A 22,750-nucleotide genomic window follows, 5' to 3' on the forward strand; every position below is an offset into this window, starting at 1 on the left:
AGCGAGAGTAAACACTCCCTTTGCATACTTTCCCATCACGGTCCAAGATGCAAGGCTAACAGCTATTGCAGGTCAAGCAAAATAATACCTTCAGCATTAAGTCATAACATGAAACACAAGAATCAAGAATCACAGTCGCAGACGGGACTGAGTCCAAGTATGGCAGGTGACACCAGGCACCTGACAGAGAATTGGTATGGAAGTTACCTGTGGCATATACACACCTTTGATTTGTCCATCTGTCATGGTTTTTGAAGCACTACAAAAACCTGTGGAACCTTTTTGACCTGAGTCGATAGGAGCACCAAAAACCAACAAAAGCACAATGGCATCTATTCTGTTATCTTGGGACCAGCATACCTGAAGTACCACCTGTTCCTTTATGAATCTACCCTACCTGACAACTGCAGTCATCTTTTGAGGCCCTGCTTCAGCCATCCTTGCCTTCTGAGATTAGGCAGGTGACAACCCAGGAGAGGACCTTTTCAGTTGTGGCATTAAAACTTTGGACCTTTTCAGTTGTGGTCCAAACTCTCCCCAGACAGACTTGCCTGGCCCATTCTGTTACCATCTTCCGCTAGTGGATAAAGACTTTTTTGCTTTGTATAGCGTTACCTCAGTGATCCTGCTTTCCTGCCCTGTGTTTTAATTGTTGTTTTTGTATGTGTATTTTGGCTTGGTTTTAGTTGTTTTCATGATATGTTTTTGTTCGGTTTTAATTGTTTTTAAGACATATTCGTATTATGTATGTTTTTAATTTGTAGCCGCCTCAGTGGGCCTGATAAGGGCAGAAAAGTAAATTATATATTCTGTAAACAAACAAATAAATATTGGGGGAGGAAATGTCACTCAGACATTATCTAGCAGCCAATTCACACACCTCTTCATACAGCAAAAGGATTGTTGTTATCTTGGTATGTGGTTGATTTATTTAAACGTTAATACTCTGCCTTCTCTTGTGTATCAAGGTAGCTTACAATTCCAGATTTTTAGAAAAACACAAAAATACAGGAAAACCCCAATTAACCCTCCTCCTAAAGAAAACAGCTGCAGTTTATATCCCATTAAAAACCCTAGTGAATAAAATGGCCTTGTAAAACCTTTTAAAAACTTCTAAAGGTGGCACTCCACACTCACCTCTTTAAGGAGCTCGTTTCATAGGGTGGGAGCAGCTATAGAAAAGGAGCAGTTGATACCAGGCAGGCTACATTAGGAGGAATTCTCAACTTGTGCTGAAATGATTGTATGACTATAGCATTGTGTGCTCAAGTCTGCCCATGAAAAGCAGATAGAAATAATAAGAATGATTAGGAGATCTGAAGCAATAAAAACAGGGCATGCACTCAGAAGCGCACCAAAAGCCTTGCACAGCTTTTGAAAGTTGTTTTATTACAGTCTTATCCTTGCAGGTAAGTGGGTAATCGTAAGAAAGAAGGACCATAATTCTTTACTCCTCCTAGTCTGAAAACAGCTTCTGCTTGTTAGTGAAATATTGTTATGCCAGTAAGCCCAGCTGTTAAAAAAAATGAAATCTTCTAGAGACACTAATGAGGGGATGCCGTTAGAGAACAGAGTTACTGCCATTTCCAGGGTCACCATGGTGACCAGTACACCTTCAGTAAAAGCCACTTATTGCATCCTGATTAATCACAAATTCCTTTAAAAACTCAGCATGCTTCAAAAAATGTATTTCTACCAAAGCAGATGTATGATCCGCTGTCACATCAAAGTAATGTAGAGCCTTAAATAAAATATTCATATCAATGGAACTCTGACCCTTTTTGTCTTTGCTTTGTGGCCATGCTTTGCACGATGCATCATTCGAAACCTTATTTTAAAAACGAGTGCAGTTATTCTTGTGAAAGAAGACCACTTTATTATGTACTATACTGTGTAAATTGATTTCTACAGCAGAGATGTTCCTGAATTTTAAAACAAACAGTAAGAATATGTAGTATGTATAGAGCATTTTTGGCATTCAAAGCACTTCACATATTATCTTGTTATATAAACCTTGCAAGAACTCTGTAAAGCAGGCCAGTATTGATCCCCATATTGTAGCTGTAGGAGGCAGTAGAAAAGTCAGCATACTTAATGCCACATACAGTGCTGTCCTAAACAGAGTTATGCCTTTTTAAGATCATTGTCTTCAGTGGGCTTTGAAGGGTGGGGTTGCCAACTCTGGGTAGAAAAATATCTAGAGATTAGGGGGCAGAGCCTGGGCAGAATTTGAAGAGGAGACAGACCCCAGAGAGGTATAATGTCGTACAGTCAGGGCTGGACCTAGGGTTGCTGGCGCCCAGGGCAACTCTAGTCCGAGGCCCTCACGTGCGCGCACAGTGCGCGCATGCTCCCAGCACTGCTTGATGATGTCATTTCGATGACATCATCATGCAGGGCAGAGCAGCGGAGGCAGTGTGCGGTGCTGGGAAGACGCCCGCGCCAATCGCCTCCCCGCAGGCGAATGGCGTGGGCAGCCTCGCAGCCCACCGTGCTGCCTTTTGCCTGCCCCGCAGGACAGGGGGCACGCGGCAAGCCGGCTGCCCCCTGTCCTGCGGGGCAGGCGAAAGGCAGCATGGGGGGCTGTGAGGCTGCCTACAGTGCTGCCCGTGCACTCCCGGCAGCTGCGAGGCTGCCCATTCGCTCCCAGGGGGCTGTGAGGCTGCTCGCGCACTCCTGGCAGCTGCTCCTGGCGCCCCCTCCCTGGTGGCGCCGGGGGCAAACTACCCCCCTGCCCCCCCTCGATCCAGCCCTGCATACAATTTTCCCTCCAAAGCAGACATTTTCTCCAGGGTAACTAATCTCTATAGCCTGGACATCAATTGTAATTCTGGGAGATCTCTAGACCCTATTTGGAGGTTTGCAGCCCTATAGGGTGTAACTCTGCTTAGGATAGCACGTTTAGTGAAGTAGTAGCAGAGGCAAAATTCCTAGCGAGGCTCTCCAAGAACAGAGCTCATTCTTTTACCCACAATGCTACACCAACTCGTTACACCTGTTGACATATATTGTAACCATCTACTGTTATAAGAGTGTGGGGTTATAAATTCACCTCTTAACAACAATATATCTCTCTGTTAGAATCATTCACTCCTGTGTTATACATCTTGCAAATAAAAGGGTTTTTTTCTTTTTTAACCTTGGCAAGCTGGAAGTTTTTGGCTGAGGGGAAATAACACACATACAAATATAAATCATTCTGGTCACAGCTAAATGGTGGCAGTCCCTTTCTCCAGCCCAATTCACCTGGGCTGGGCAAGGGGCAGGGCTCATTTTGAAGGGGAACGCTCAGGAACACAGTTCCGGTAGTTCTCCAAAGAGGGCACATGTCAGGTGGCCCCACCCACCTGGTTTTTGGCCATTTTGGGCCCACTTTGGCCTGGATTGGGCCTAAAACAGCCAGGATTGGTCCCAAAACAGCCAGGATCGGGCTTCTTACAGATGGTAGATCACTCTCCCGCTCAGCAGTGGCCCAATTCTGACCATTTGGGGTCCCTTTTCAGCCATTTTCACCCCCTTTTGCCATTTTGGGACCAATTAACAAAACAGGTGGATAATATGGTTACTTCTCATGCCAGTACTAGAGGACAAAGTGATTCCTAAAACACATAGTAACAACCAGAGGCTTCCATCATTACTGTGCACACAGTTTAGTAAGTGTAAGTAGATATAAGACGGCAGGTCCATGGCACAGAACCAAACCTGGTCTCAGCAACAGACTACCTAGAAGAGACAGGCAAAGGTATTTTGGTTCCTGTGACAACATAATTTGAAAATTTGAAAAACTACATCATAATTTTGCTGCTTTTTAATGGTATGCCCAATTCTGCTTCCAGAGATAGGCCACCTCACCCTTGCCTAATGGTAGAAAAGGCCCTGTTGTCATGATCTGCATTTGACTGGTTTTTCTGTTTCTTTTCTCTCTCAAGGTCAACCCAAATAAAAACTTACTCTTGGGATAATGCCCAGGTTATTTTGGTCGGTAATAAATGTGACATGGAAGAAGAACGGGTAATCTCCACTGACAGAGGAAGGCAATTAGCGGAACAACTTGGTAAGAAGAGAATTTTTTAAAAAATGTATGTGTTTATGTGTTCCAGCATTTTCCTGCCACAGTAATAGATTTCTGGTCATTTGATTTGCCTGCTATGATAAAGAAATATATGGCAACAACAAGTGATAATAACGGCTTTCCTGGGTTTGGATAAGAATTAAGGTAGGTATAGATGTACCTACATCAAGAACTGTCACATTGTTTGCTCCTACAAATTGAGCCCGCTTCTACCCTTGCTTTAACAAATGCAAACAATAGAAGTCATTGATACCCGTTGAAACATTAATTTAGTCTTAAATGTAGTCTTAGATGCCCCCTTTCAGTTAAGCTGAGCAGTCTGCTTTATTGTTTATAGTTCCTCTTGTCTGTTTCTAGAATTAAATGCCCATTCAGTGCCTGATTTGTTTTGTTACAAAAACAAAAATGAGAAAAGTTGGACCAGATTCATGATGTACCATGCACCAGTCAATCAGCACTGTGCACAGTTGCTTTCTGCTGCCACCTGGTAAGACTGGGTTCCCTTGAGCTCAGTCCCGGAGTGAATATTGCACCTCTGAACAGAAATGCAGTAATTTCATGTCTACAGCTGCTTCATTGCTCCACAAGTTTGCAGGTTTCAGTTTACTGCCAATGATTGTAATTACAGTGGACATTCAAACAGCAAATGTCACTTGATGGAAGCATTCTTATTCAATCTCTTAAACTATAATAAAAAGAAATCTGTATATAAAAAAATTCTCTGATTCAAGCCTTATTTGTTAAATGTCATATTTGTTTAGTATCATATATACAGGAACTGATTCACAGGGAGATCAGAATTGATAAGGCACTTCCTCCTGAGCTATCCAGAAATGGGGTGTCCCATTGGGCATCCTATGGGCTGGATCTAGTTCCCCAGTGCAATGTAACTGGTCCTGGAGATTATACCAAATGTGAATCAACTTGTGGTCAAGAGTTTCCCTACAGGGCTGTTACTTTTTTTCCCTTTCCTTAAGAATATAAAACATCTTCAAGTTGTAAGAAACAGAGATGATGTACTCTTCAATGAGATATCTCTCTTTGGATATTGTATGTATGCCTGAATTCAGGTTGCCAGCTCTGTTTTGCAAAATTCCTGTAGATCTGGAGGTGGTGATTAGACATGGGCACGATCCAAAAAAAAATACCGATTAAGCTGTTTGTGGATCCATGCTGGTGACAACCCCAGATCACCGATTCAAGTCCCGTTTCCGATCTGGGATCTGGGATCGGAGGGGTGCCCCCCACACACACACACTTAGAGCAGATGGGGGGGAATTTAACCCTGCAACAAGCCGCCTCCCCTCAGGGAGGGGACGTTTTCTCACACACACACGCACGCACTTAGAGCAGAGGGGGGGGAGTTTTTAACCCATCCCTGCCTCTCCAAATAGAGAGAGAGAGAGACATCCCATCAACAAGTTTCAGCCAGCTTTTAAAAAAAAGCAGGGATAGAATCCTCCATCCCACCCAATTTTAAAAGCAAGCAGCCAGTCTTCCAAAAGCATATTTTAAACAGGAAGAAAGTATAACCAGGATACACACGGATCCTCGTGGATCCTATGGTTTTTTAAATAGGAAAAACACAAATGAAACATCAAATCACATACCAACTTTTTGCAAAAAGCAGGCACTGGGCTGTGAAGCCAGGAGGAGAGAGATATCTCTTTTTAGTTAACTCTTTCAGCAGTGAACGAACTCAGGAGAGGAGCACAAAACAGCTTGATAACTGCTCTCAAAGCAAGGGGTTTTTGAAAGAGTTAACACTGAGAAGAGATCTCTTCTTAACTCTTTCAACGGCACTGAATGAACTCAGGACGAGAGAAAGCCAGGGTTTTTTGTTTTCTCTCTCTCTTAACCCCTTCCTCTCCCAATCACTTTGCTTATATTTTTCTCAGGAAGCCACCTTTTCACTCAACTGTTTGCTTTTCCTCGCTAGGGGAAATATTATCAAGTTTCAAACAGAGCTCAGGCATTCCCCTGCCTCCGTTGCCAGGGGAACAGATTGTTGGCGCCTGAATGTCTAGCTTCCCGGTCCTATCACGATCGCCCCAGAGTCCCGACTGCTGGATCGTTTGCCGTGGAAGACAATGATCCACCAGGTCACGATCAGGAGATTGCCATTATTGTGGGGGTTTTTTTATCGTAATCCAGATCGTGCCCATCTCTAGCGGTGAGGACATGATTTGGAGAGAGGAGTAAACTCAGCTGAGGTGCAATGCCATGGAGTCTATCTTCTGATGTTGCCATTTCCACCAAATAACAGAGCTGTGTAGTCTAGAGATTAGTTGTAATTCCAGGAGAGCTCCAGGTCCTACATGGAAGTGGACAAGCCTAGCCTTTCTGCTAGATGGGCCAGTTTTATTACGGAACCACTTTTGCTGCAAAGTACCCCTCCAGCCCTCAGGCCTTGGTCTGGGCAGTAGAGTGGTGCCTTAGGTGTTCAGAAGTTGGCAGTTGCTGGTTTAGGTAAGGGCTGAATGACTAGATGAACAAACTAAAACTCAGGAAAGACATGGGCAGTGCTGCCAAAAACATTGCTTGGCTGCACTGTATGTTTTCACCTTGCCTTTGGTGAATGTTGTTTATTACATACAAAATCTTTTCTGCTCATTTTTATTACACCAAAATTAAAAGCATCTATTTAGTCAAAAGCTATATTAATACCATGCAGATTTCGGCGTAGAAATTGGGCAGTTAGGCCAGTAGAGGGAGCCAATTAATATAAAATATCAGTTCAAGCAGGGGACGTGTAGCAGCGGCAGTGGCAGCTGCATTCAAGAAATACTAATATAAAAAGCTTGCAAATATTGCATCATACAGCAAAGTATTGCCGAATCTGAGTTGAGGGTCTCAGGATCAGAAAGGTATGGTATTTACTAATATCTTTTGTTTTTCTCAGGAGAGATGCCACGATTCAACCTGAGACTTGCAGCTACAAATGATGTACTCTGCTGCCTTTTCTCAGCATTTTCTTACCAATCTTCCAGCCTACATGGCCACACACACATGTGATAAAAATTTGTGACACAGGGACTCCCAAAATGGAAACAAAACCCAAAACTATAACCAAAGCTAACTATTCAAATTGCTATATATTATACAATGAGCTTTTAAAGGCAAGAGCCCTCTTTGTCAGGCACACAGTAAAGCATTTGCTTGTGTAGGAATGCTGCAACAAAATATTTCATTGGACTCCTATGCTTGTTTACTGAGAAGTAAATCTTTCTGGCTAGTTACCGGGTTGCTCAGAACTCTCGCACAGTGTAGTGTGGCAGGAAAAATGGCTGCGCAAAGAGGAGCAACTGGCAAGTCCCTTCAGGGATGGTAGGGGCAGAGCCACGTTGGGTCTAAGGAAGTAAGGTGGGCATAAATAAACTCTTCCCCTCAGCGCTGGTAGTCACTGATCTATGTTTCAAACTAACTTAAAAAAAAAAACAGGAAACAATGGCATCTTCAGAAAAAATTGAGCTGGTGATAAATATGCAACAAATAAACTGAGAGCCAGTTTGGTGTCATGGTTAAGAGCGACAGGGCTCTAATCTGGAGAGCCGGGTTGATTCCCCACTCCTCTGCTTGAAGCCAGCTGGGTGACCTTGGGCTAGTCGCAATTCTCTGGAGCTCTCTCAGCCCCACCCACCTCACAGGGTGTTTTGATGTGGGGATGATAATGGCATACTTTGTAAACCACTCTGAGTGGGTGTTAAGTCGTCCTGAAGGGCGGTATATAAATCGAATGTTATTGTTATTGTTATTGTCATCGTTGTCGATGATGATGATGATGATGATGATAAGAAGAAGAAGGAAGAAGACAAATTCTTGGGAGAGGCCATGGCTCAGTGTTAGAGCATCTGCTTTGCACGCAGACAGTCCCAGGTTTGGTCGCTGGAATCTCCTGTTAAAAGAACCAGGCAGCAGGTGATGTGAAAGACCTCTACATGAGACCTTGGAGATCTACTGGCAGGCAGAGAAGACAATCCTAATCTTGGCAGTCCAATTGCCTGACTGAATAGTCGGCAGCTTCTTGTATTCCTGTTTTCCACAGCCTCCAGCCTCCAGCCTCCAGCCTCACATCCACTCCCCGCTCTGATTTTTCTGAGTCCTGAAGTTATCTGCCTTGTTCCTTTTCTGCCACTTCACCTCAAAAGATTTAATTAGGGCCCAAACTACACGGGACAGCATTCTTCTGGCCACTGTGATATGCCTCCGCCATTTTATAGTCCTCATAATTTGCCACAAGGGCCCAGTCCAAGGGCCTGCCTTGAGGATGCCGTTGTGCCCAGATGGCCCTAGGCATTTCACACACCGGCAGAAATGTAAACCTGAAGGATGGTGCCAGTAAGGAAATGCAGCTTCTGAATGTAGCTTTCAGTGGGGGCACTTTGCAGCAAGGGAGCACCACTAGCGTGTGAGGTACAGATCCTTTACCTACTAGCCGTTTTCCGCTGCAACCAAGATGATTGCAAAGAGGTAGCTATGTTAGTCTGTTGTAGTAAATAAATAAAGTTCTGTAGTAAGTAAATAAAGCAAAAGTCCTGTGGCACTTTAGAGACTAACAATATTAATTTCAGTATGAGCTTTCATGAGTCACCGCTCTGAAGAACAGGGCAGTGACTCACAAAAGCGCACATTTAAATGAATGCTGTTAGTCTTCATGGTGCCACTAGACTTTTGTTACTTTGAAACAGCAAATTGGATCTTGTTTTCATCTGGCCTTCCTTTGAAACTTCCCCCACCTACTGCCATTCTGCTTCCTGCAGCTTTTAGTATAAAGGTATCTGCCTTTACACTAAAGAGAGGGCGGTGGGGCAGCTGCTGGCTGGGAGCATGCAAAGCTGGTGGTGGCAGTGGTATGGGCAGCCACCAGGCCCAGCGATGCTCAGTGCAGAGGCCGGGCCAAGCAGGAGGCAGAGTGGCCCCGTGGCGCTTCCCAGCCCTCCCCCCGATTTGCCCGCTGTGTCTCCAGTGCAGGTGGCGACGGAGCCTAATACGCAAGTGTGGGCCAGGCAAGGGCAGTCCTCCTTCCACCCCAGCCCTGTCCCTGCCACGATCCTCTTGCCCCTGCCACCCAAGAACTTCGCTGAGCAGCGGACGAGCTTCCCCCCTCCCCTCGGCTCGCATCACCAGCAGAGGCGCGAGCGCCTCGCTGGGCAGCGCCCCCAGCCTCCTACCCAAGCTGGGATTAGCAGCCTTCTCTTCCTGGCCAGGCTAGTGGTTGGGAGCCCTGCATGGTCCTGGGAACGTATGTGCTGACACACATGGTAACGGGTGCCACCTGACTGGAGTTGCCCCGGGTGCTGGCAACCCACACTACAGTGCTGCGCTCCACTGCATCTGATGAAGTGAGCTTTGACTCATGAAAAATTGTTGGAATAAATGCTGTTAGCCTATATGGTGCCACTGGATTCTTGTTTAATATTGTGTGGAAAGCAGCTGGGGGCATGGGGGAGGGGGTGGTGAAGTTCCCTTCCCCCCCCCCATTGCTTCTCCAGGGCCTCCCTTCATTGCTCCTCCTCTCCCGCTTTCCCCCTTCTTGAAGCTGTAGTTCCTTAGAAAAAGTATTTGTTCAGATTTATTTTACGTGCATAACTTGACAAGCCCTAAAAGAACACCACGTGTCTCTCTTTCTGAGCTATTTTGGGGATTGCAGGGAGGCGGACGTGGCCAGTGAACACCCTTTCCTTTGCTCTGATAGCAAACTAGAGAAACAAACAAGAGCAGAGGATTAAGGATGAGACAGCAAAATCACTTTGCGCCATCCAGTGAAATATTTGAATACTGTCAAGCTGAGCAAAAGTGTTCTGCATGAAATAAATTGTTTAGAAGTGTGGCTAGGAAGCCATTTAATGGATTTGTGTTTGTTTGTTTTCTGGAAGTATTCTTTTCTCAGGGCCACCAGCAAAAGCCCTTGGAGATGCTTTTTACAGGGTTTCCTTAGCACTAGCGAAGGCAGTAGCAAGGAATCCCAAACAAACGTTTGTGAGTTTTGGAAGTCAAGTGCAGTTTAAAGAATTCCTCTTGTCTCAGGAGCCACCCCACACTGTTACACACTCCCCACTTCTCTAGGCAGTAAGAAGTTCCAGGGGGAGCTTGAGTTGCCAACTCTGGCTTGGGAAATTCCTGGAAATTTGGGGGCGGTGCCTGGGGAAGATGGGCGGGGACGGAGCTCAGGGGAAGTTGTGCTGGCATAAAGTCCACCCACAGAAACTGCCATTTCCTCCAGGAGAACGGATTTCTGTAGTTTGGTCTCCAGGTCCCACCCCAGGATTGGGAATCCTGGCAACCCCACGGTCACTCCAGTCCAGAACAGTAATGCCTTCCTCAAGGGATGCACATTGCTCTGCTTTCCCCTCTGTGTAAAAATGCTCATGTTCTGTGTTCACAGTTTCAAGTTAAATCTATTCCTACACATTACCAAGTCCTAATTTTGTTAGGGAACAACACAAGGACTTTGTATCACACGTGCGATGAGAGTTTTGTGCTTCCCAGATGCACAGTGACTCCTTTTGGATGGAGACCTGAGCATCCAGGGAGAAGCAGCTGTAGATGCTCTTTCTTTTGTGTGTGTGTGTGTGTGCGCACGCACACACCTGCTCTTTTCCCACCACAGACTGCCCCACGGAGCCACTTTTGGCTCTGTTATGACACTTGTGTGTTGCCACATAAGCAAAGGGATTTTTACAACAGAGCCAACAGGTGATTTAAGGATGGGGGGGGGAGGTGTAGCTACAGCTGTTTTTCCCTGGATGCTATGGTGGCAAAAAAGAGGGCTAGTGTATGATTGGCAGGCACAAAACTCCCATTTCATGTGAGATATTAAGTCCTGACATTGTTCCCCCAACAAATATAAGGACTTTGTAATGTATAGTTGGACTCTAAGATCTCTGTTGGTCTAACTACCTGGTTAATTTTTTTATTCATCATAGCCACAAGATGGAGCCTATTTTCACATGCGACTCTTAGAGTATCTATGAGCTTCTCTCATGTACTTTGTGCCACGAGCACCTGTTAGGATTGCGGAGATGCAAAAAGGAAGAGAGGAGAATGGAGGATTTATTTTGCTGTACTTATGCTTCTGGTGGGAAAATGTCCTGAATCTCCATAGGGGTCTGCAGACATCACTGTCCTGGAACCTTCTCCTGTGCCTACACCTAGACAGTTGCAATTTTGCTCCTTTTTCAGTTCTGCAGTTTGATAGACAGCTGCTGTTTCCTCTCTTTCATATAAGATCTTTGTGTGATTAGAAAATCTATGTTGGGAGCTTGTCATTTACACCCAGTGCTTGAGCTCCCACCCACCCCCTCAGTGAAGCACGCATTTGCAAGCACCTATTACTAGCTGAGAAGTTTGTATTTTGGATAGGTTTGAACAAATTTCCATTAAGTGGCTGTTTGGGAAAAACAGGTGCATGTTGGGTTATCCAAGTTTCCTGTCTGAACCCAGTAACGTGACTAGAAAGAGAATCGACTTAAAGTATCAAAACTGAGGAGATTTTGCTTTTCATTATCTGTTGCTGTAGCGTTAAAACAGGTACTGCTGAGGCTGACAAGAAATCACTGTTTACTGTATAATGTGGAGCATTGGTAAATGCCTCCTCCTCATGCAGGATTTAACCATATCAAGGCTTCTGATGCCCTTCCATGAATGTGTGGCCTTGCATATGTACCACATGACACCACATAGTGCCACATGGCAGTGCTGGGAAGAAGTAGCCGCCCTGCAGAGCTGTCTCCATGCAGCAGGTAGCTTGGCTCTGAGTGAGAGGCAAACAACAACCTCTTTACACAGTATGGAGCAGACACAGATTGAGTAACAATCAGACGTGACTTGTGGGTTCTCCTCAGTTCCTGCATGCATGCTACCCAGTTCAGTTAATGACTGTGACACACATGAGCCTGTTCACGCATAACAGCATACACATGTAGCATTATTCAATGAGCATTATTCAATGCATGTATAGATGAAAAGTATTATTGTTGTTGTAGCTGTTTGTTTGTTTGTTTATAGTCCGCCTTTCTCACTAAGGTCCAAGGTGAATGACATACTGCAAGTGAATACAATATAATTAATAGCTAGGACATTCAGAAAGCAAAAATATAACTTGATCAACAGTTAGGACATTCAGTGGAAACAGATGCCGTAGGGTATGGTAGCCACAGATTTGAAAACTAGCAGAAAACTGATCATATAGATGAAACTTTTCTGAATTTAAAGCATACGTAATTAACATGACATCTTTAGCAAATGTGATAAGTGTACACAGATTGTACCTGCTTTCACTTTTACTTGCGGAGAGGGCCACAGAGAAGCGGCTTCACAGACTTCTCCCTCCACTCCCATTCTCTCAAACTGAAATGGTGGCGGCACGCTATTTGGCTCACTGGGGAAACCCACGTGGTTTTCCCCAACAGGCTGAATAGTACCACTCCCCCACCACCACTCACACACCAACCATTTCAGGATAAGAAAACGGTGTAGGGGGAGAGGGAGAAGGTTGTGAAGCCCTGTGAAGTAATTATCTACACCAGGCACCATACTTATGGGAACAGAGGAGAACCCCAATTCCTTCTCTGACTGCTCCACAAGGCATCGGACTGGGATGCTGGATACAACCAGGGTATTCTGTAACATGCAAAGAGGCCCTAAGAGGTTTAGGCCCAAATTGTACATCTGAAGGTATGTTTTGGGAGATGGAGGAGTATGTACAGCAGCATGCCTTACCTTTTTGCTCTTAGAATTTAACTCCTGTCCTCCTGCTTCATACCTCATTCATCATGGAGTGGAGATTCACAGGCTCACCTCATCTAGGATCTTCCTTCTCCCTCTGTATTGCCACCGTCACCTCCTGTCATAATTTTACTCTTTTTCTCCAAGGCAGGCAGAGCCTACAGAAGGGTTTGGGGGTGCCTTCTTGGGAAGGACGTTCATGTTGGGCAAAGCAGCTGATCCCTGCAGCCTACTCTGATGGGTTTCCTGTGCAGTTTCTCCCATATATCCTTTCCCAAACCCTTTTAGGAAAGTAGTTAGCCAATGACAGGAAGCTTCCTGGGCTTGCGGATTTATCAGCCAGAGCAGGAGTTCCAGGGAGTGACATTTTTCCTAAGCAAAGGTCTTGGCAAGAGTGGGAAGTACAGGGCAAATCCGCACTTAGGAGGCAAAGAGAAGGTTCTGCCATTCAGTGAGGGTGTCCCAGTGGGAGATTTTCCCACAGCCAGGTGGGAGGAACAGGCACCACCTACATAAACTGTAGGCTTCCATTGGCACTCACTGAGTCAGAGCAGCCCCCAACTCACTGCAGAGGCCACTCCACTTGGTGTCTTCCTGAGCCCTTTAAGCTTCCCAGCCCACCCCTGTGTATAATCTGAATTTCCTTCACTGTATACTGTTGGTATCCTGGCTCACTATAAAGGAATGAACAAGTGTAGTCTTGGAATTAGCCTGGAGGGTTTTCCTTGCCTAAACTGCATGCAAAGTTGATGCACCGTGCCTTTAACTAGCCTGGGTAAAGGGTTAACAGTACAATCCTCAAGAGTGTTACAGCATTCTAGGCCCATTGGATTTAAAGGGGTGCAACGCTGCTTAGCTCCAGTCCGGAATGTGATTGTCCCACTGGATCCTGCTGTTCTTTGGCTCTGTCCCCACCTCTGACCTTGCACACCTTCCCCATCTGATTTCCCAAACTGGAACACTGAGTGCCATTCAAGAAGCTGAATACTGCTTACTGACCACAGTCTCGTTCTCTCTCTCTCTCTCTCTCGCTAGGTTTTGAATTCTTTGAAACAAGTGCCAAGGATAACATCAATGTCAAGCAGACATTCGAGCGGCTTGTGGATATCATCTGCGACAAAATGTCGGAAAGCCTGGAGACGGATCCTGCCATTGCTGCTGGTAAACAGAACACAAGACTAAAGGACACCCCTCCTCCACAGCAACCCAACTGTGGCTGTTAATAGAGTTATCATCGACAGAGACAGCTCCAGTGTGTTCTTTTGCCAATAGAGTATTTACATATAGGGTCTATATGCCTTTATTTATAATGTCTTACTGGTTCGTTGGGAGGGATCTGTCTTATTTAGCGTCCGCTGCTGGTCCGGTATGTGCATAGAGCTGTTTTGTGGAAACCGATCACAAATATATCAGGAAAGGACTCGACTTTGGGTTGTCAGCATTTGGCCTCTGCACATAGATGGCTGTTAGTCTTTTCTCTTAACTTTTGCCTTTCCTCGACGTATATCTATTACTACGACTTCAGCTGGTTCTGTGACCTCAGGCCCAGTTTTGTCTTGACGCTACTCTTCCATCACCAGTTTCCAGTTACACTGTTCTGCTCTTCTAGGGTGATGATACCATTGCCCAAACCAATGTTAACGTATTGCAGGAGGGTAGAGATCTAATCACACAAGCACAGGTGTATATTCCAAATAAGTTGCCAGAATCTACATTCTCCAGAGGAGCTTCATAATGCAAGGTGACTTTAGAACAGTGGTCCCCAATGTACTGCTGGTGGGTACCATGGCCAAGTGCATTTTGGTGCCCGTTTTCTTCTGTCTTGAAGCACCTCTCCCCCAAAGCAAAGAGCCAGTCCTGGCTTTTTGCCACTTCATTGGAGTAGGAGGTGTTTCAGCCCAGGAAGCATCTATGTTGGGAACAACTACCTTCTTCATAGGAGGATGCTTGGCTTGGAACCATCCAACATCTTGTAATTGAATCCAGCTCTCATTGCTGTCATTTTGTTGTGTTGCTTACTATCCTCAAAATTCCAAAGGCTCCCACAGCTTCAACAAGGTTGGAGGTTCCCGCTTTAGAGAAACCCACCACCCATTTCTCTAAGCAAATGAAAGGATGAAACTTCAGATTTCCCCACTGCCACATTATGGCAACCTGCTCCTCCAATGACCTTCATTGTAAGAGGCATCCTGTGTTCTGAACCAAGATTTAAATTTCTCGTATCTTCAGTCATTGGCCTTGTGCAGTCTGATGGTTTAATCCACACCTTCCCTGGCCTTTGGATTTTCTTCGCTGGAATACTTCTTGCTTTGAAGGATAATGTGTCCACGTATTTGTCTGTATCCACCGAAACTTTTGCTTATAAACTTTGATAATGTTCACAGTATGAGGTCAATTAGAGTGAGGAAAGAACAGGACTATGAATATCTTTTTAAAGAAGAATAAAACCTAATTCTTCACCTGTTTTTCTGATGAAGATACACATGTAGGATCCGATCTTGCCTTTCCTGACTGTCCTGTTCACAGTTTAGCTATTTGTGCTGTAGGGCCAAGCTACACATGACGAATGACACTTGAACGACAAGTGGATTGAGTGGAGGGCAAGTGAACAGGGAGAAATACACTTGCTGTTCAAGTGTCATTCGTCATGTGTAGCTTGGCCCCTAGAAAGCAGAGCCAAAATGTGGGCACAGCTGTCCTTTCCAAGGATTCAGAGATAGGTGTATATACTAATTAGGTCATTAGAAGACTGATGGAAGGCAGCATACTTTAATCCTCACAAAGACATAAAATTTAAAAATTACAGAAAGGAAGTCAGATGGACACTACATGGAACAATAAAAAATATATCAAGGGGCTTGGTGATGGCATACTCTCCATTTTATATCTATGGAAACTCTGGTCCTAACTGAGCATTCTTCATGCTATCCTCATGTGATAACTACCAATAACAACATGACTGAAAACATTATTTATTGTGTTATGTTATTCACGGCCAACTGTTATTGGCAGCATTCACACATGCATATCCGCTTGTTGACCCCTATGTCTAATGGATGACTTGCATGTGTGAATGCGGCATCATGGATTAATTACTGCAGAGCTTTCATATAACCCAATGTGAAGTTAAACACAATAATTCCTAGTGGAGAAAGCAGTCACCAAGTGACATCCGCGCATACATGAATCAGCCTAGTTTCATTTAATGTATTAACCATATAGGTAGTAGATTGCTGGGTAGTCTCTCTTATATAACAATAATAGAAAAGAGTCCAGCAGCATCTTTAAGACTAACCAACTTTACTGTAGCATAAGCTTTCAAAAATCACAGTTCTCTTCGTCAGATGCATCTGATGAAGAGAACTGTGATTCTCGAAAGCTTATGCTACAGTAAAGTTAGTTAGTCTTAAAGGTGCTACTGGACTCTTTTCTATTTTTGCTACTACAGACTAACACGGCTAACTCCTCTGGATTTACATAACAATGTCACTTCTGATTGTTAAAAAGATGGCTCGGTCTTAATACTATATACTAGAATAACCCTTTCCTTTCTTTGTTTCCTGTAATGATTCATTTCTTCCCTCCACTGCAGCTGTCATTAATATCATCAGGGGTTGCCTGTGAGGACGGATCTGGGTCATTATTTCTGAAAAGCAGCCTCCCCAGACTTTCCAGTCGATGGCTTTCTTATACCTTTTAACGAGAAAGTCAGAATTTGGCAGGGTTTCTGGGAGCCTCACAGAAAAATAAAAACCCAATCCTCCAACAATATCCAAAAATAGACTGTGCAAATAAAAACTCAGACTAGCATGCAGTAATGTAAGTGCTATTCTCCCCTGCAAGATATTTTGTCTTGCCATATTAATAAGTTCCCCAGTCTGTTAACTTGACATTTTTTCACCTTTCCAACTTGAAGCATTCCATTTCCACAGCTCTATCTGGGTCACAGTGAACTTCTTCATATCAATGGAACTATCAAAGAAGTGTTCAATGTGGCAAGTTCTTTTCAAATAATCTTTAATACCTGGCTGCCATTGTTCAGCAGGCACTCTGCAGAAAGAAAGAGAGGACTGAAGGAAGAAATGGATGTTCTAGGGCACTAGTTAGAATGCCATTAAGGACACACATTACCTTAAAGAATTAATTTGGGTGCCTTTCGCTGTAGCCCCACCCCCCAGAACGAAGCTCAGGATTTAACCACGAACAATCATCAGGGGCACCATCCTTCAGAGGTGTTAGGTAAACTCTGAAGGCCTGCCATTAGATACATTCTGAGTTAAAGATAGTAGCGATCAAGCCACGTATTCTGAGAGCATCAATTACTATTTTCTTTTTAGGCCTCACAATAATTATCCTGTTGTTTCCCACAAGAATAAAAAGAGAACAACAGTGCATTCCTCTTTTGGGGATACAAAAAGGGATTTGTGCTTCTGGTATGCACACTTCCTCAAATACATGCCAATTTAGTTGAGGGTAGAACCAGTGAATGTTTAGAACCAGTCAACTGGTTCCGATGAACAACAGAGTAGATGGAGCAGGCGTCCCACCTCCCCTCCCCTGGTCACGTCCCTGCTAAGGCAAGGGAGGCAAAAAGTTTTTCTTTTTGCGGATGGCATTAAGGGTCTGTCAATATATTATGCACAAATGCGCATATTAAAGCCTGATTGTTTTTTTAAAAGGAAAAAGAAGCTTCTAAGGATGTGATTAAGAGAGGATAAGCAGCCAGGAGGGAAGCCAGCCTTAACCCTCTCCCTGCCAATTTTTTTTCCGACTCCAAATCCCCCTTAGTGCCCCCCACAAGGTTTCTGTGTATTTATTTGCCAGGGCGATATAACAAACAAGGCAGAAGGTTCTCAACCTTTCCTGCAGCCTAGAAGGCTTCATTTTCCTACATGCAGAGAGGGGTTTTTTTTGTTAAATTAAAACATCCAGTCCTTTTCTACACTTCCTACATGAAGTGGTTCAGTTCAAAACAAGCTGTACCATCTGATCTTTCTGGTTATATGAACTGGCCCAGAGTTCCTAGATCTTCCCCTTCTTTTTCATAATAATCCAGTCCTCACTGAGGCAGATGACCCTTCTCTGGGCTCTGCCACTCCAAAATACAGGGGTTGGGGGGGGGCTCAGATTATTGACTGCTCCACCATGCAAGAAAAATCTCTTCCCAGACAATTAGATGTCTGGGAAATGTATTTTAGCTTAGTCTTTTGCCAGGCATTCTAATTTTCTACATGTCTGGAAAGTTTGCTATGGAGGTGATTCAGTAATACATCCCGAAGTGGTGTCTCAGATTCAAGTTGATCACCTCAGTGAGGATGAAGGTAAATGTGACCTTGGTAAACCGTACCAATGCAGCTCCCATGCCATTGAATCCAAGGGAGCTGTTCAAGTTGTTTCTCTGACTTGATTGTAAAAATGTCCTTCTCCCCAAGTAAACCACATCATAAACATCTGCATAATAAAAAATGGGAGAATTAGTATTAGTCTTGCCATGTGCTTAGCAAATGACAGCTTGTAAAGTGTAGCAGGACTATAGCGGAAACCCAATGCAGAAGTTCAATCATACATGCACAGGGGAATGGGATCTTGCCTACTGCCAGTGTATTCAACATGAGATCTCCACAGAGCCCTGTCTGTGTATAAATGTGCACACACAGGCTATTGTGCACCACAGAGACCAATGCAAAAAGCAGGGTTATTGAGTGTATGTCTAGAACATACATGCACTACATGTACACACACAGGACTCCATGCAAGCCTGCCATTGAACACATGGCTGCAATTCTGCTTCCCTGTAGATATGTTCCATTGATGTACAATCAAATATCTGCACAGGGCTAATGCTGGGGATGGGGTGAACCTTTTCCGTTATATTTGTTTATGTTCCTGTATCAGTTTTGTGATTTTTTTTCTCCCCGGACTTAAAGAATAGAAAACTGTTTTGAAAACTTTAGGGATTTAGTGTGCTATTTTAAAAGAATCAATATAATTCTCAACATGGGTCCATCTGTGGATACTTAAATCCAGAGACTGGAGCCATGAACAGACAAGCAAGATCTTTCTATGGCCTGAGAAAAACCTCAGGTTTGCAGAAAAATGTGAAATAAAAAAAATACGTAGGGGGATTAACTGCCCCCCATGATAAAAGGAGCACCTGCAACTTTAAGAAATGGATGCCCTCTGTGGTTATTGCTAGGCAATTACAACAGTTTGGTGAACCTTCAAACCTTAGTTTCTGTTAGAATAAGGCAGAGAGAGGGGGCAGGGCCCTTCCTAGGGCTATTTTGGCCTCTGTGGGAGGGTTAGGCTCTGGGAGCCCCAGATTCAAATCGCTACTCTGTCACAGAAAATTGCTGGGTGACTTTGGACCAGTCACACACAGCCGAACCTACCTCACAGGTAAGGTTGCCAGGACCCCATCTCCCGGTGGGAGGGGGGCCTCGGCACTTACCTGCAGATTACTCCCAGCACTGTCTAGGAAGTGACATCATCATGCCAGCAGCGGGCATGCTCCTGTGCTTTGTGCGGAGCAGGCCCACTGATGGCATAGTGACGTCATTTCAGGAAGTGACATCATCGCATCGCCCCTGACGTACTGCATGCTGCATGCTTGTGAACAAAGGTGGAGAAAGTGAAGATATGGGGGGCTGCCAGAATGAGGGACAGATGAAATAGTGTGGGTATGGGTAGGGGGACCCAGGGGGGAGTAAGGCTCCTCCTACAAGTCCTTGCAGATTTTCCAGTTGCAACTGGATCTGGCTCAGCCAGGACTGTGCAACTTGGCCAGAGTTTTCACAGGGAGAGGCTGCCAGGGGAAGAGAAGGAAAGCTGAAGGCAAGGGGGCAAATAAAGGTAAGTTAGCTGGTAGGAAGGAGAGAAGGAAGTAGGAAAAGGGAAGAGGCTATGAGGGCTGAGAGAAAGAGGAAGAGAAAAGGGTGGTTGAGGAGAAGTGAAAAGCTCCCTTTTAAAGTTTTTAAACTTTACTTTGTCTACCTTTTGGTGATTTTTTTTAAGGAGAAGGAGTCATTTTTCTTTATTTATTTGAAGTAATTGGTGCAACAGAATGCAGCCAAAAATATCTCATTTCCTTTATTCATATTTTACTAGTTATTTCTTTCAGCGGCCTTTACTGTTCACTTCTCTAGGCAAAATCCAGAGAAAGGTAGACCTGTTTCCAATTAGTGGAATGAAAGTTTTGATTTGTGCTTTTAGTGCCACTGAACCAGCTTGCTCGAAATCATATTCTCAATCTTTTAAAGTTTTAAAAGTTCAGAGAATGGGAAAATATATTGGACAGAACAGTACCTATCAATTGTTCTGGTATACTTGACTGTCCCTTGCCCCACATACGCACAGCGAGCTAAAAACAAGGAAAAAGTGGGGGGGACAACAACATTTCATATTAATGGCAGGTGAAATTTTGATAAAAATGTAATTGAGGATGCCCTTACTTCCTTGCGTGGGTCAAGCACTTTGCTTGATGCTTAAGCAAAACATTGTTCACGAGTTTCTGCATATTACTGTGTGGAACACAGAGGCATGAGTTGAATTTTACAATGTCCACAAGCACGTACACCAGTGGACCATATCACAGTGGTCTTGTTTTATTGGTGAAGTGGCAAATTTGTGTCTTGATTGAGTCAGTTATTAGGTACTTGCAAAGTAAGGAAGGTGAGGCAAGGAGCGATTCCCCTGGGTATGTTTCCAGCATGAGAAACCCTCCTGCGTACCATTACGTGCGTACTGTGCCGTACTTTAAAATGACAGTCTTGTCGCCAGCTAGTCAGGCCACTACAGTTAGAACAGCTGTCTGGAAGCCTGATACAGAAGTGCTACTGGTTCCTGCTAGCTAACGCTCATGACAGCACTGATTTTGAGCTATACAGGGCCGTTTCCAGACGGCTTACCGGTCCCCGGAACGTCGCGCCACATTGCGGGGAAAACGCGAAATATTGCGTTTTCTCGTGCGAGTTTTGCGCGAGAAAACGTGATATTTCACGTTTTCCCCGCAATGTGGCGCGACGTTCCAGGGACCGGTAAGCCGTCGTGCGACATCGCGCAAAACTCGTGCGAGAAAACGTGATATTTCACGTTTTCTCCGCAACGTGGCGCGACGTTCTGGGGACTGGTAAGCCGTCTGGAAACGGCCCAGGTTTTTCCACTACCCATACTGGCACCATGCTGTGGCCCTAACATCATTGCTCAGTTTGGAAATACGGGACTCATCAGGAGCCAAGCCAACTACTCAGAGCAAAGTGCTAGGAGCTCCTGATCTTTTGAGCCTGCCAAGAAAGCTCTCAGTATGCTTGAGGCTGCTTGACCAGATTAAGGGACTCTCTGAACTTTGTCTTGAGAGCTGAGGCAGATCCATTTTACCCAATGTGGCAAATCCCACTTTGCAGCTTCTGTGCCCTCAGCTTTACAACCTAGACAACACATCATCCAGCTTTATTTTTAAAATGGAGTCGGGGGGAATAGGGTCATATGCCCTCTTGAATCAATGTTGCCCCTCCCTGTTATGTGTGCACTGGGCACTTCACTGCCTGTGAACTAGAATAAAGCCTCAGTATCCTACAGGGAGAAACTACCTGAACAGCTAGATCAACGTGGCCTTTCCAGAGTACGAGTCTGAAAGATTAGGCCTTCTCTCCAACCAGGCTCAGCTCTGTTATGTCCAGCTGTCCTGCCTGCACCTTGTTTTAACAATGGAGTGCTATTTAATGGTGCACCATGTTGACTGAGGTTTGATTCTAACGTGCAGAATGGTCAGAATGTTGTGATTTCTTGGAGACTACCAGTGGTGCGAGATTTACATCCACTGACAACAGGTTTTGTTAGCTGCAGCAAATTATTAGAGCTAGCTTTACATTGGCATGTTTTGTGATGGCACTGTGCAAACAAAGGTCTTGTTGAATAGGGAAACTTTTCCCATAAAACACGCATTTTTACATGGATCAAACCTTGCAATGACTGTGTCAGGATTTGCATATCCCACTAAAACCCATCCTAGACAAATACTAAAATCTACAGTAATTCTGGACTGCCCTACAGTGATCAGTGCTTAATTATTATTATTATTTATCATATTTATATCCCACCCTCCCCGCAAGTGGGCTCAGGGTGGAATGGGCAGTGGAAGAACTCCTGCAGTAATAAGTAATAAGCAGTACTTTTGCCTTGATGGAGAGAAGCCAATGGCACTTTGTGCATCTCTTCAAACCTCTGCAGTTGTGGAGTCTGAAGGAATTAAAGTTCATCTTATGGAATGTGTTTCCCCTAGATGTAGATTTAGCTGTTTTTATGTTAAGAGGTCCAGAAATAGTTGGCTGTCAGGTAGCTTTGAGGCAGTAAAAATACAGACTCTCCTATTTAATAGCTACCAAATGGTCTTCAACATAAAGTTTCCAGAAAGGGGATCAATTTCCTTTAGCCTAACTCCTTTGGGAATCAGTAGAGTACAGGTGGATTCATGGCATAAATGAACTGGTGTCCATCATTCCTAGTTCCCACGCCCCCAACAGTTTTATTTATTTCTATCAGACAACACAGAACTTCATTTTGCCAGTTTTCTGCTTGAATTCAATACACAAGTCAACATAAATGTTAATATTAAACATTTTCTCCCATAAGTCAAATGGATTTTTGTTCTATCTCTGTTAAAGCAGCTGTATTTTTATCAGCTTAATATTCACTAGACCAAAAATCTCTTGCACTTCCCACATTGACACGCTCTATATACTTGATTAGCTAAGACAAAATTTACTCTTCTCCCTCACATCACCTTCTCCTTTGTGAAATTTGCCAAGAAATTTACCTTGTCACTAACAAAGTGCCTGAAATAATTTTTAAAAACGTCAAACTCATACTTAAAATGGCAGCAAGAACAGATGATAGTCTGCTTGGGCACAGCCACCTGGCATCATAGTGGAGAGAACACATCCTAACCCTCCA

At 44.4% G+C, this 22,750-nt stretch overlaps 1 protein-coding gene across 1 annotated transcript in view; it reads left to right on the top strand.

Moving 5' to 3' along the window:
• RAB3C (RAB3C, member RAS oncogene family) overlaps positions 1-16,029 on the top strand; it is a 166,368-nt gene extending 150,339 nt beyond the window's left edge. Inside the window, exons 4-5 of the mRNA XM_054986799.1 lie at positions 3,930-4,054; positions 13,835-16,029. Coding sequence (XP_054842774.1) covers positions 3,930-4,054; positions 13,835-14,022 — 313 coding nt within the window. The 3' untranslated portion in view covers positions 14,023-16,029. The remainder of the gene's footprint in view (positions 1-3,929; positions 4,055-13,834) is intronic.
• The last annotated feature ends 6,721 nt before the right edge of the window (positions 16,030-22,750 follow it).

The sequence above is a fragment of the Eublepharis macularius genome, chromosome 8, assembly GCF_028583425.1.
Source record: "Eublepharis macularius isolate TG4126 chromosome 8, MPM_Emac_v1.0, whole genome shotgun sequence".
Classification (NCBI taxonomy): Eukaryota; Metazoa; Chordata; class Lepidosauria; order Squamata; family Eublepharidae; genus Eublepharis; species Eublepharis macularius.